The 15857-nt window shown below is 34.0% G+C and overlaps 1 protein-coding gene across 5 annotated transcripts in view; it reads left to right on the top strand.

Moving 5' to 3' along the window:
- LOC114327471 (ATP-citrate synthase) overlaps window positions 1-15857 on the top strand; it is a 266730-nt gene that overhangs the window by 206766 nt on the left and 44107 nt on the right. For all 5 annotated transcript variants that reach the window (XM_028276104.2, XM_028276107.2, XM_028276106.2 and 2 more), the window contains exons 4-6: window positions 8181-8424; window positions 15320-15499; window positions 15556-15825. In XM_028276104.2, the coding sequence (XP_028131905.1) occupies window positions 8181-8424; window positions 15320-15499; window positions 15556-15825 (694 nt within the window). The remainder of the gene's footprint in view (window positions 1-8180; window positions 8425-15319; window positions 15500-15555; window positions 15826-15857) is intronic.

The following is a 15857-nucleotide window of genomic DNA, read 5'->3' as shown; positions in this document are numbered from 1 at the left end:
AGCAATGCAGCGAGGCGAAAGTGGTGGTATAAGAGAGAGGAAGAGTTGATGTGTAAGGCAGTGTTGCCAGGTTTCTCCCAGCACGTTGCACTCTTTGTCAGCGGCATAGGAAACCTTTTTTTACAGACTTTCGTAGACTTCACAAAGAACTGAATATCCTTATAAGTAAAATAATAAATACAGGAAGAATTCCAGAAGAATGGAGAACCACTCAAATGATAGCGTTATTTAAGAAAGGTGATAGGGCAGACCCCAGTAACTATAAAGGGATACATTTACTGAGCACTATACTGAAACTCACAACAAAAATACTGGTGGAGAAAATAATGACGTGCATAAATATATCAGATGAACAACAAGGATTTAGAAGTGGAAGATCATGTAACGACGCAGTTTTTGTGATAAGGCAAATAGCGGAGAAATCATTAGAATATAACAAACCAGCATTTTTCTGTTTCATAGACCTAGAGAAAGCGTTTGATAGAATCCAATTAAAAGATGTGATACACCTTCTATATGACAAAAATTTACCACTGGATATCACAAAACTGATAGAAAACATATATGTAAGAAATAAAATAGAAATGAAAGTCAATGGAATAATAACAGAACCCATAGAAACCAACACAGGAATCAGACAAGGAGATTTACTAAGCCCTCTACTGTTTAACATAATGTTGGATGCAATAATAAAACAAGTGAAGAAAAAAGAGGGTACAAAATGGGCAATAGAGAGATAAAAATACTCTGTTACGCTGATGACACCGTGTTAGTAGCAGAGTGCGAAGACGACCTACAAAGATTATTGCACGAGTTCAACATTAACGCAAAAGAAATGAATATGAAAATATCAGTCCAAAAAACAAAAAGCTTAGTAATTGCCAAAGAACCAATAAGATGCAAATTGGAGTTAGACAATCAAATTATACAACAAATAATGACTTTCAAATATCTGGGACTTAATCTATCAGCCGACAACAATATCGAAGAAGAGGTAAAAGACCAAATAATTAAGGAAATCAGACGCATATGTGGGGTAGACGATATAAATACCTGGGTAAAGAACAGAAAAGAAGAGTGGAATGAGCACATAAGCAGGATGTCTGAATCAAGGATAGTAAGAATAGCCAGGGACAAGTCACCGTTAGGCAGGAGAAGTATAGAACGCCCAAGGAAAATATGGAATGACAACTTAGGGGCAGAACGAAAGGCATCGTTGAAGGAAAACAGGCAGTACTGCCTTTACAAAAGAAGAAGAAGAAGACCTTCGCGGTAACAGCGACCGGGACCTCCATCTTGGAAGGCTGCTAGATCGACACTGAGCAATGCAGCGAGGCGAAGGTGGTAAGGTACCTCTCCCATTTCTTGGGTGTTTCAGCTGTTATTTCATCTTCTTCTGCTTTTCTGGTCGGTGTTTACTCATAGGTATAAAAATTAAAATATAATGGGATAAACATATTAGTAGAATGGCGAAAATAGGGTAGTAAGAATATTTCAAGACAAATCGTGCATAGAGCGAAAAAGCATTGGACTACCGGAAAAACGCTGGTGTGATAGTTTAATTAGAAGGTACCGAAGATGGAACAGTCACTTGCTATTAATACTAATAAATAAAAATAAGAATTGATACATTATTAAAGTGAAGGACATATCACTGAATGTTTGTAACTTACACTATTGCTTGATTTTACGTATTTTTCATACGTCTTGACCCATTGACACTTTTCGTCTCCATTTCTAATATCTAAGCCACTGTTATAATTTAGTTGTTAGGTATTACGTATATCCCTTTATACGAGTCCTTCTGACCTACAAAAATTTTAAAAATACGTTTGAAAACCTTTTACAATTTCCAACAGAAACATACAATCATCTTAAAAATTTGGTTATTTTTGATGCTCGAATTTCCTAAACCTGTTGTCCGATTTAAGTAATTTTTTTATCATGTTATAGCCTTATTCATTAACAATATCACTGTAATAATATTGTTGTTAGACAGGTAAACTGTCATTGTATAATGGGTGTACGAATCAAACTGTGTTTTTTTCTCAAAGTTCCCATCACCCTGTGGACTATTCTAGCAGTTATAAAATACTGAAATTAAATCCCAACTATAGCCTCAGGTCTTCTTAACATTCTGTTTTTAGATTCATTCGCTTATGCTGGATAATAAAAAAGTTAGGTCCGTTAACAACTGGCTATGTTCGTCATCAGTACAGGGTGTGTCTAAATAAGCGCGACAAACGTTAAGGGGTAATTTTACATGAGAAAATAAGGACAGTTTGATTTATAATCATATATCCGAAATCGCGGATATCATATGTCCGAAATCATATATCCGAGATACGGGATGCTCAATTTTTATTACAAACTGACGATTTATTTATTGCTTGAAAACCAGTTGAGATATGCAAATCAAATTTGTTGGGTTTTAAGACGTAGTTATTGCACATTTTTTTGACATACAATTAAGAATTTAATATTTACCATTGGCGTGCATACGGGTGTTTGCGCGCCAATGGTGAATTGTATTTCGCAAAAAAAAATCCATTGGACGTTTGTATAACATTTTTGATCGTTTATTATAGTACTTTGATAGGGCGCGTTTGCAATTAATATTACATGAAACAGTTATAAAATACGTATTTGCTTGAAGCAAGAAACAATTGTAAATATTTGCTAATATAAGTCAATAAAACAAAACCAGTCTTTATTTTTTTTAAATTTATTATAGATTTTATATATGCAATAAAACTTTTGTCGACAAAAAATATTCTACACCGCAATATTACGTGTTTTAATTAATGTAGAAATTTATTTAAAACATCCATTTTTATTATATTTTGTTTTCCTGTGGAACAATAGGCCCAAAAAAATTGTAATTATTTTAGTGTCGTCTCTTTCCGTTGCACCAACAATGTTAATTGAATCAGCAATAGTTTATACTAAGTAAGTTAACGTGACTATACTCCATCTAATTTACTTACCGTTGCACGTCATCCGCGTCATAGCCCGAGACGTTACATGATACCAACACGAAATATTTAGGCGGTAGGTGTGTTCTTTTTTAGAATCACTTTGCCAAGTACACTGGCGTTACAGCCACTAGGCATATTTTATTATATACGCGTAGAAATAGTATTTAAAGATTTCTATTAATGTTAACTTAAAGAAATACACAATAATATCTTTCATTTAATTTGTATAAATAGATTATAAAGCGTTTTTATGAAGCACATTTGTTCGGAATACACTGTAACTATAATCGAACGAAGGTGATATTATGGCATAAATTGGTAACATTTATTTGACAGTTGCGGTGATGGCACGTCATATTTGTTTATATTCTTTTCTATAAGTATTTGTTTCATTATATTTACTGTTTTTATTATGTACTTTAACGTAAGATTATAACTTAATTCTTGTTTTCTATTTCTAAAGTTTTTATTCTATTTTATTTACATTGAATATTAATTTGTTTTGCTGTATAATCCACTTCCGCAAAAATTGTGTGATGTATTTGATTTAAAATGAATTCAAGAATTTTTTGTAATTGGGCAACAATGTCAACTTAAATCTCTAACGTAAATAATGACGTGCAACGGTACGTAAATTAGACGGACTGTAGATAACTAGATAATAAAGTTCGTTGGCAATGGCGTGGAAATAATGGATGAATTTTATGAAAAATATTCTACACCGCATTCTACATTGCAAAAAATATTCTACACCGCAACATTACTTTTGTTTTAATTAATGTAGTAATTTAAAACATCCATTTTTTATTAAATAAAATGTGTTTTCCTGTGGAACAATGGGCCCAAAATAGTTATACCTATTTATTTTAGTGTTACTTGTGGTCAAAGACTAATTTTAATGTCTTCTCTTTCCGTTGCACCAACAATTTTAATTGAATATGCAGTGGTTTGTCTTTTAACTACAATAGATAATAAATTTAGTTGGCAATGGCGTTGACATAATGGATGAATTATGCACTCTGCTAATAATTTTTGTATCCGTATTTATCTTCCGTATTTTTTTTTGTCAAACTTTGAATCTCATTGACGTCTTTTTAAAGGTTGCTAGATGTTCTGGTGGTGCCTTGGTTGGAGGTTAATATAACGGTCTGTTCTGCGAAATTTTGCTTTATCCTTCGCTTATAGGTAGGCAAAAGTAAATAAGGTCAAAATTTGTCCCTAGCCATTTTCCGGCTATTATTGATCTTAGACGTGTGTATTTATTATTATACTTAACCAGGAAATATCGATTGGTACACTTAAACTTTTTAGTCCAGAAAGCCACTGCGCATCCGCTAGGAAAAATATTCTAATTCGGATTTTTTGCACAATCTTACTTAAAAAGGACCCCTTTTAACAAATTTGCATGTTGCCAGGACCAAAAGTAGGTCAAAAATTTTTTAAACGTTTTTTTTTTTGTTTTTTTCCTAAAATTATTGTTTTTGCATGGAACAAAATTTTTTTAGGTTTTTTGGATCATTCCAACCAGAAAAGGTCTTTAGTGACTTTTCTCTAAAGTTGATAGTTTTTGACATATAAGCGATTAAAAATTGAAAAAGTGCGAAATCGCCCATTTTTAACCCTCAAAAACTATGTGAAAATCTAAAAATTTGAATGTTGCCAAGGTAGGTAGATATTCTTTAAACATCGATTGATGAAATCCCGAAGAGTTTTTTGCAATACAGTATCCAAAACCCCTTTGTTTTTTAATTGTCAATCAAGCGTGCGCGACACTATTTTCCACCGTTGCATGTGTATGCAGTATGGTGCAAATGAAAGGAATAAATTCGTTATTTCGTAAACCGGCGACTTTAAGGAAAAATCCCGAAATAGGTCGATTTTTATTTTTAAGTTATGATATTGTGACATATATGGTATACTAGTGACGTCATCCACCTGGGCGTGATGACGTAATCGATGATTTTTTTAAATGAGAATATGGGTCGTGTGCTAGCTCATTTGAAAGGTTCTTCAATTCTCTATTCAGTAATATAAACATTTACATACTTATTTATACAGGGTGTCCAAAAAATTTCTATTAAATTAAATTATTTGACAAAAAAGAAGTAGAAGGACATCCTGTATAAATAATTATGTACATGTTTATATTACTGAATAGAGAATTGAAGAACCTTTCAAATGAGCCAGCACACGACCCGTATTATCATTTAAAAAAATCATCGATTACGTCATCACGCCCAGATGGATGACGTCACTAGTATACTATATATGCCACAATATCATAACTTAAAAATAAAAACCGACCTGTTTTGGGATTTTTCCTTAAAGTCACCGGTTTACGAAATAACGAATTGATTCCTTTCATTTGCACCATACTCTATACACATGCAACGGTGGAAAATAGTGTCGCGCATGCTTGATTGTCAATTAAAAAACAAAGGGGTTTTTGATATTGTATTGCAAAAAACTCTTCGGGATTTCAGCAATCGATGTTTAAAGAATATTTACCTACTTTGGCAACATTCAAATTTTCAGTTTTTCACATAGTTTTTGAGGGTTAAAAATGGCCGATTTCGCAATTTTTCAATTTTTAATATCGCTTATATTTCAAAAACTATCAACTTTAGAGAAAAGTCACTAAAGACCTTTTCTGTTTGGAATGATCCAAAAAACCTAAAAAAATTTGTTCCATGCAAAAAAAAATAATTTTAGGAAAAAAACAAAAAAAAAACGTTTAAAAAACTTTTGACCAACTTTTGGTCCTGGCAACATGCAAATTTGTTAAAAGGGGTCCTTTTTGAGTAATATTGTGCAAAAAATCCGAATTAGAATATTTTTCCTAGCGGATGCGCAGTGGCTTTCTGGACTATTTGTAATAACAGTAGGAAACTTATGCATGCTACACTCTTACACTCTGTGTCGCCCTAATATGTACCCTTCTTTTGTTTCTGGTTTTAGTCTGAAAATAAATAATTAGTGACGACATATTCATTTCTTTATTGTACTGCTTTGGATCTCTCTCTTCAGTCCTGACTTTGGATCTCTCTCTTCAGGCCGGGGGGAGTGTAGTGGTCATATTGATGTCATGTATTGTCCGTCTCCAAAGATCTCCGTCTCTGGTCATTTCTTTTAACTCATGCATAGGTCTTTTGCATATTCCTGTAATTTGGTCGATCCATCTTGTTGGAGATCTTCCTCGTAATCTTCGGGAGATTGGAGAAACGCTTGCTGGCCATTTAAGCTCATTTAAAATTGAATCATTTATTCTGTGGTCGGTCCACGGAATTTGTAACATTCGTCTCCAACAGAACATTTATGTAGCATATACACTTGAGTCCATGACTCTTTACCCGTGCGTCATCATCTAAAGCATACGAAATAAGTCGGAAATCTATTCCACGCAACAGCATGTGACAGAAAGTGGGTACTGCTCCGATCACGGATTATATTATAAAATTTGACGTTATCAAATAAATAGAACTTGAAATTTTGGTGCAGAATTACAGCTACATTTGAAGTAGTTTAATAAATTATTTTAATATCATTAGTGATATTAAATATTTGTTATGATATTAAATATTTGTTATAATATAAATATTTAAAAATAAAATATTTTCTTTTTGTTATTTATTTCACTTTTACGCAAACTTAAACAAAGCCATTCCTTAACTGTGAATGAGGTTAACTTTGTATGTAAATTAATCGCAAAATAAAATACACTTACCGTAAAATTTTAAACTCCAGTATAAAATTGATTGTGAAAACAACTGTTTTTTTAATATAAATAACTTCTAAATGCAAAAACAGGACAATAAAACAGCAAAAAATCCAACAAACTGACAGTGACAAGTAAACAAACCAAAAACGTCACAAATTGTGCTTAAAATCTGAGAAGCGTCATTTTTGTACCTATCTCTTTTCGATGTACTGAGTCTAGAGCGTTTACAAAAATAACATGTCGTGTCTTCACTTAATAACAGGCGGTATCTGGTTTGTCTTTAGTTTAATGCGTGGAAGACAATGATGCTAGATAAAAAGTATGTGTTTTATCTCGCCAGGTATTAATGACGGGGTAAAGAACCCTGGACTCAACTGTATCTTTATTTTTTCCGCTTGTCTTGGGGTACAAGATTCACATCAGTGTCAGTATTGGGAATATTAAGCAGTTAATCAACCTCATTTTTAGAGTTGGTGAAATGTGAAAGTCCTTCCATATTTTGGACAGCTTTCCTACGGCGACTTTTGCTAGATCACATCTACGTTTTATTTCTTCTTATAGTGACCCTGTCTGTGTCTGTGATCATGATCAACGATCCTAAATATAAGTGTGAGTTCACAACCTCAAACCGCTCAATCGTGGTTAGGTGTGGATGGTTGTTATGTAGTCTATCCACTATCAAGATCTTTGTCTTTGATATGTTTAACTGCAGACCAAATATTTGACTTTCTTTTCCAACCAGTCGTATGAGATTAATTCTTCTTGACAATTGCAAGAGGGCTGTGTTTTCTGTAAAACTTGTTTTCGGCCATTTATTGAGATGCCCTTTTCCTGTTCTTCAAGCGCTCTTCTCATAATATACTCCCCGTATATGTTAAATAATTGTGGATACAGAATACATCCTTGTTTGACACCTTGTTTTTGAATTGAATTTGTTTAAGAGTGTGTCAAGCACTTTAACTGTTTCAGTAGTGTGTTTATATAGTTCAGTTGTTATTGCAATAAAGTGTTGCTGTACGCATACCACTTTTAATATCTACCATAAGTGCTGCTATTTGACCCTGTCGAACGCTTTGTGATATTCTATAAAACAAATGTATAGTGGGATATTGAATTCCCTAGATGTTTTTCATTTATCTTATGTTCAAAAGGTGCTCTCGAGTACCTCTACCTTATTACCTTCAGTTTACCCTTGGGGGATTTCTCTTTGTAGGAAACAGTCTCTCATTGATTCTGTGTAGCATTATTTTCCTGGCATGGGAGATAAGGGGGATGGTTCTATATTGTTGCATTTATGGAAGTTTTGGATATGAAAACTATTTAAGCAAGTTTCCATTTAGAGAAATATCAAATTTTGAAGACGGTCTTTGTTCTTAAAGTCATATCAAATCAGAATTGTCCAAGTTACTGATTATTAATTACTATCTTGCATCAATGTATGTACTAGGTTGATAATAGAATTTTTACAATTAAATTATTTGTAGGTACTACTAGGAGAAGTTCCAGCAGCCAAAAAACAGATGGTAGCTGATTTTATCGCCAACCTTTACAAACTCTACGTGGACTTGTACTTCACATACTTAGAAATTAATCCCTTAGTTGTGACTGATAAGGAGATCTACATTTTGGACTTAGCTGCCAAATTAGATGCCACTGCCGATTTTATATGCAAGCCACAATGGGGTGAAATCGATTATCCTCCACCTTTCGGACGTGATGCTTACCCAGGTAATTTATAGATTTTATTTATGTTTTAGATGTTTGTAATGTGTAGCTCTATTAGACACCAGACCTAAGTAGCCATTTAGTAAAACGCAAGTTTAATCTAAATAACAATATTTACAATAAAAATAAAAAGGCTAATCCTAGTAAATAAAATCGACGGATCTGCGGTCTGTTGATAACTGAGAAAAATATATACTAGCGGTACTCGAATGGGTGAGGGACAAAGGACGATATTTGGTCAATACCTAAAAACCCGGGAATGACTAATCAATAGGTAGTCTAGATTAGAGGTGGGCGGTCGATCGATACTCGACACGTACAACAGGGCCTATTTTACCACTAGGCCCATGAGGCCCCTGCCTCAGGCCCGCATTTTAATGGGGCCCGAAAAGATCACCAAAAGAATATTTTTATTGAAAAAAACAAATTAAATTTTCAAGATTATTTAATTTTACGAACAGGAAATGATAACAAATTTGGTTAGAGTTAAGCGTCGTTTAAACACAACGACAAGTCACAGCAACTAGTTGTGATGACAAGTTGAAACGCTGTTTAGACGCTGCGATTCAATGCGATACCACCTTCAACCCAACTCCAACTTTGATAAGTTGTGCGATGCACCGTTTACACACAATGATAAGTTGCAACAACTCGATTGACCTTGATAAGTTGTTTGATTTATCGCTGTGTTTAAACGATCCTTAAAGATCAACTTATCAAGGTCAATCGAGTTGTTGCAACTTATCATTGTGTGTAAACGGTGCATCGCACAACTTATCAAAGTTGGAGTTGGGTTGAAGGTGGTATCGCATTGAATCGCAGCGTCTAAACAGCGTTTCAACTTGTCATCACAACTAGTTGCTGTGACTTGTCGTTGTGTTTAAACGACGCTTAATATTCATAAACCATAAACGATTCTTATCATAAAACTGCAATAAAAGTAGGTAGATTGCCTTGTCGGCATTTTAAAAATAAGCAAAATTTAAACACCCCTCCGAAGGATTAACATGAGGTACGATTTACAAGAGGTATAGTCACGTATTTGTCATAAAGTGTCGTTTAAACACAACGATAAGTCACAGCAACTAGTTGTGATGACAAGTTGAAACGCTGTTTAGACGCTGCGATTCAATGCGATACCACCTTCAACCCAACTCCAACTTTGATAAGTTGTGCGATGCACCGTTTACACACAATGATAAGTTGCAACAACTCGATGGACCTTGATAAGTTGTTTGATTTATCGCTGTGTTTAAACGACCCTTAATATTTATTCAAAATGCACTTTTAAATTTAATGTATAGTTTGATGTTTGATGCCGTTTTTTTGCAAAGATAAAGTATTGATTGCTTGTATTAGTTTTCAGTCCTGTTCTTTTTAAGTTAGCTCAACTAATCTATTCATTAATCAGTACCTAGTCGTTTTATTAAATTTCGTTGAACACTTATTTTTCTTAACTAAGTAATTGTTTCGTTATTATCATGAGTTAGAAACATTTAAGTGGCAGCGAAAAAAGAAAAAAAAAACAAAAATCAAGAAAACAGGAACGGCTGGCACAAAAAAATGCAATATTATCATATTTTACAACCCACAACAGTGTGCAAAAAGGAAGTTCATCCTCACATCCTGTTCTTCTTCTTCTACGGCACTACAGCCCAAATTGGGCCTTGGCCTCCTTTATTTTTTGCCTCCAGCCTTGTTTATCTGCCGCTGCTCCCCTCCATACATGGACTCCTAAAAATGCTTCTGCATTGCTGCTTACTGTGTCTTCCCAGCGCTTTCTTTGCTTTCCAACCGGTCTCTTTCCCTGCATCCAAGCGTTCAGTGCTCTTTTTGGTAACCTAACCTCTCCCATTATTATCACATGTCCGGCCCATTGCAATCTTTGTATTCTGATGAAGTTTGACAGGGGTGTTTCCTTATAAAGTTGATAAAGCTGGTTGTTGTATCGAATTCACAGGTCCTAGTTTTCTCCTCAGTACTTTACCTTCGAATGTGTCGAGTTTGTTTTTGGATGTTTCTTTCAAGACCCATGCTTCACTGCCATAGCATGCTATTGGTCGAATTAAGGTTTTATAAATTCTTATTCTTGTATTTCGGTGGACACTTTTAAACCGAAATACAGTAGAGCGTCGATAATCCGAACTAATTGGTACAGGGGTAGTTCGGATTATCAAATTGTTCGGATTATCGAACATATGTTCAAAATACATACAAAGCTCATAAACATAGTACATGTACATACGTTTTAGTTACAAGGAATAAAACACCTGCATAATAAACAAATATATTGTATGTATTTCTGCATAAACAAAACAAAAATCCGGGGTCATATTTTGTCCATATTGTCATATTAAATCCAAAAATTCGATCCGCGATCATATTTTTTAATTTTATAATTTTTTTTTGCGTTCGGATTAGCGATCGTTTGGATTACTAGGGTTTGGATTATCGACGCTCTACTGTATATGGGAATGGGAGAGGGCAAAATAAGCTCTGTTTGCCTGTGTTATTCTCCTCCGTATTTCTCTATCTTCTAATCCATCGGCATATATTTCTAGTACTCCCAAGTATGTAAACTTTCCAACCGTTTCAATGTCATCTTCATGTATAATGTTTTGTGGGACTTATTTCTTCTCGTCTGTATCATTATTTTTGTTTTTTTTTTTCTGTGTTAATTTCCAAGCCTAGCCTTTTCGTTTGCGTTTTTAACTCTGCGCATGTTTCTTATGCTCCTGTTGATTTTCTACTCATAATATTAATATCATCGGCATAAGCGGCCAGTTGAACGGTTCTGTTGGTCAGGAGGTTTCCTCGTCCAGTCTGCATTTGCCTAACCGCATACTCCAGTGCCAGGTTAAACAATGTTGGGGCCAGCCCATCTCCTTGCTTCAATCGCTGCTAGATTTTGAAAAAGTCTGTCAGGTGGTTTTGTGCTCATACACATGCCTGAGTTTCATCCATTGTGTCTTTAATGAGCTTACACAAGCTGTGTGATATTGCAAATTCAGCCAAAGTAGGTATAGTCCTATTAAATAATTAATACATTTAAATAAGTTATTATTATTACTATTTATATAAATTTTTGTTACGGGCCCGAAAATTAAGTAGTGCCTCGGGCCTGATTTAAATTAATAGGCTCTGACGAACAAGGAACGGAAACGATCGATCAATACTCGATTGCAGGCTGGGAACGGTGGCCTTTGATCAAAACTCAAAAACCCGGCACAAGAGCTCTTACCACTACCAGATCAATACTCCGGCTTGAACTCGGGTCATTGTTTTTTTTTTAGGGTCCAATGTGTCGTGTTTTTGAAGTATTCATTGTTTTGGACTGGATTTTTCGCCATGTCCGAACATCTCTTCAGAACTTGGCTTGTTTTATGGGTGTTGGCGGTAGGTCGTCGTGTTCGCAGAACCACTAGTGGTACCTTTTCTTTTGAAGGACTGGGTACTGGAGGAACCAGCCTCCAGGGTCGTCAGAGGAAAAAGGGCTGTGTTGAACGGTTATTTTCAGAGTTTTGATACTAAAAAATAATATGGTTAGTGATAAGAAGGTATTATTCTATAGTGCACTATCGATGTGGGCTTCTTAATCGTCCTCATATTCTAGTTTCGTGTTAAGGTCTGGTTTCCTCTCGTGATATTGTTCTGAAGCTAGTTTCTGGTGGCATTTTAATAAAATTCACTGTTTTTATTGGAAATTAACCACAATTTTAGTGTAAAATGTGTTTATTTTAACGTTTCGATTTCCGAAGTGAAATCGAAACGTCAAAATGGAGATATTTTACACTTTGAACGAACAATTCACTCAATCTAACAACTAATTGAATCTAATATTGACTTATTTAATTAGATAAATTGTTATTTTTATCGGTTAGTTAGTGTAATTTTTATTGATTCCCCATTTCATTCTACAAGGCTAAATATATGTTTTCAAAAATAACTAATCATTAAAAAAATTGTGTAATTTTACACATGTTAGTAATTATATATGTCATGTGTGTTCAATATTAGTTTTTTGCTATTGTTTTGTTGTACCACAAACGTTATTTATTCCTAACCATCGAGAAAAAAAATCGTTATTAAAGTAAGTGGTGGAAAATACATTTAAATGAGACTGGTTGTCAATAATTATGAGTTTATATGAAAAAGCATTTGACAAAGTAAGACATGAAAAATTAGTCGATATTCTAAAGAAAAGAGACATAGAAAAAAGTGGTCTGAAAGTGAAGGAATAATAATTAACGGAAGAACTATTAACAACATAAGATATGCAGATGTCACCGTGATTATGGCAAGCTCTGCCGAACAACTCGCAACTACTACTAAACAAGACAAGATGTTTCTCTGAAAAGTATGGACTAAAACTTAATATGTATAAAAAAGACTAAATATATATTAATAACAAAGAAAACAAATGTACAAACAAACATACATTTGGGAGATGTACCGGTAGAAAGGGTTGATAAATACAAATACCTGGGAACATTTATTTCAAAAAATAATGATCAAATTAGCTTGCCTAGGAGAGCTCTTAGATGTTACGTGTTTTCGACACTACAATACGGAATTGAAAGCTGGACATTGAAACAAGAACACATAAATAAGCTACAGTCATTTTAATTGTGGTGTAACAAAAGGAAGCTTAGAATAGCATGGACACAGAAGAACACGAACAGGGAAGTATTTATAACGGGAAATGGACAAAGAATACGAAATAATAAACACAATAAAAATAAGAAAGTTATAATACCTGAGACACGTAATGAATGGAAAGCGATATGAAATTGATTTTTTCTACTGCCGTGCTAAAAGAGCCACTTTCACGCACGCATTTCGTTTCCGAAAGTTGCACTTTCCCGCACGGCGTGCGTGAAAGTAAATTTTCCGGGAAAATAAAATACCTTGTAATATGGCATTATAATAAATTATAATACATGCAATAAACTAATATTTAGATATTATTTACTAATTTATTTCAAATTTATCTTATTGTGTTCATGTTTTAATGAAATTAGCGCGATTATTTCATTCATAGGAGATTCTGACCAATAGAAAGCTACAGACATGCAAATTAAGGTGATAATTTTTGATAATCTCCCGTCGTTAAGCATATTACGTCAGATGCCCTTCGTTGCTACGAAAAAATACATTCAGTGACATTAATGACAAATGTTTTAAAAATTATAAAAGTGATGACTTTCAACCGTCAAATACATATTTATAACAACTGTGTGTTTAATTTTACTAATTGGTACTTACATATATAAATTACAATAAAATTTTGGTTTTGAACAGTTTTTTTCATGAAATAATCGCAACAAATTGCACTCGAACTCTAAAATTAATATAGAATTTTTGCCCTCGTGACACTGACATAATTTCACTCGCCTTCGGCTCGTGAAATTAAAACTGCCAAAGTGACACTCGGGAAAAATTCAATAATTTTAGAGCTCTTGTGCAATTACTACTGATAATTCGATGAAATAAAATTATTTTGACATAATATTTAAAAGTCAGATTAGTAGACAATTACAATGGTTTTGAATCGTCGTAATGGAAACCAATATCGTCGTCGTGGTAACCCATTATATTGAAAGTTTGGTTTTGACAACCTTGTCAAAGAATTAATTTATGTATTTTCACTTCTAAATAAAAATTGATATAACTCTATTTTTTTGTGGCTTTTTTTCAAACGTACGGCCCTAGAAAAAATATTGTTCCTAACTCATGCGGAAAGTGTCTTCCCCGCACTCGACTGCTTGCCCGAACTCCGCTATCGCGTCGTTCGGGCCAACGGCAGTCTCGTGCATGAAAGTATCACTTTCCACACTAGTTAGGAAAATATTGATGTAATGAATTGATTGATAGATAATACAAAGAAAGATAAGAGGAGAAATAAGTATAGGAAGAAGAAGAGTGTCATGCTTGAAAATTTTTAGGGAGTGGTTTAAATGCAGTGCAGTAGAACTCTTCAGGGCATCAGTAGATAGAGTAAAGATAGTGATGATGATATCTAACCTCCGATTGGTAGACGGCATCTAAAAAAGGAGAAGGTTGTCAATTCAGCTATTTGACAAATCATAAAAATATCAGTAGTCATTTATGATTTGTTATTATAAAGGCTCTTTTTAAACTAAAAGTTAGGTTACCTACAGTAGGTATATACTACTTAAATTAATAAATTTTTAAGTAACTGAAATAAGGCACATTACAATTATTGTGATATTTAATGTAATAAATGATGTAATCATTCAAAATGGCCGACGGGTGTATTTAAAATTATCTTATCCCACATCCCTATCTTTCTCACATTCTGCCGATTCTGTGGAAATGGCTAAAATGCATCCCACGTGATTTTTATTATACAGGCCAATGGAATTAGGTTTTTTTCAATGATTGTATTTTGATTATTATCAATTTGAAGAAAAGTTGATCAGACTTCCTTTTCTGAAGTCGATGTATGAATTAAAAGAAGCGAATCCTGGACTCATTACGTATTATAACTTATAGCAAAAAATAAGAAGCGCATTTAAAAGAAAGGAGCGTAAAAAGAAACTCTCATAGTCAAATAATTGAAAGACGTAAAAGCTAAAACATGGCTCTCTTTATAAATCTAGGTAAAAAATTAATTAAATCCCAAACATACAATCAAAAAGAACAAGAACTTCCCTCAACGACATTTCCCTGGGAGTGGTTCTTTGTTAATTATGTTTAGCTCCCCCAGTAATTTTACTTTAACGTTTTCAATCGAATCAAAACTCTGCCTTTCCAAATATGTGTTTATTTTTGGCAAACAAGAAAAAAAATTCGCAAGGGAAAATACGGTTCTCTCTCATTTAAAAATAGAATACTTCAGTATTATTAACATAATATGTCAAATTTTATATTACAGAGGAAGCCTATATAGCCGACCTAGATTCAAAATCTGGAGCTAGTCTTAAACTGACAATTCTCAACAAATCTGGTAGAATATGGACAATGGTAGCTGGAGGTGGAGCTTCTGTTATTTACAGTGACACCATCTGTGATTTGGGTGGAGCTAGCGAACTCGCCAACTATGGGGAATACTCAGGTAAAACAGTGTTTAGAACATCGTCAGCTTTTTTGCTAATTTTTAACTGATTCTAGGTGCACCAACTGAACAACAAACTTACGAATACGCCAAAACCATCCTTTCCTTGATGACACAAGAAAAGCATCCTAAAGGAAAAGTTCTGATTACCGGAGGGGGTATTGCCAATTTCACTAATGTAGCTGCCACTTTCCGCGGTATCATCACGGCTTTGGTAGAGTTCAGGGAAAGGTTGATTGAACACAAAATTTCCATCTTCGTCAGAAGAGCTGGACCCAATTACCAGGAAGGTTTAAGGAGAATGAGAGAAGTCGGACAGACTTTGGGTATGTATTTACGTTGCTAGGTATTTGGGGTA

Source organism: Diabrotica virgifera, chromosome 1 (assembly GCF_917563875.1).
Source record: "Diabrotica virgifera virgifera chromosome 1, PGI_DIABVI_V3a".
In the NCBI taxonomy this organism is placed as follows: Eukaryota; Metazoa; Arthropoda; class Insecta; order Coleoptera; family Chrysomelidae; genus Diabrotica; species Diabrotica virgifera.
The sequence above is the reverse complement of the archived record's forward strand: the minus strand, read 5'-3'. Positions and strand labels throughout refer to the sequence as shown.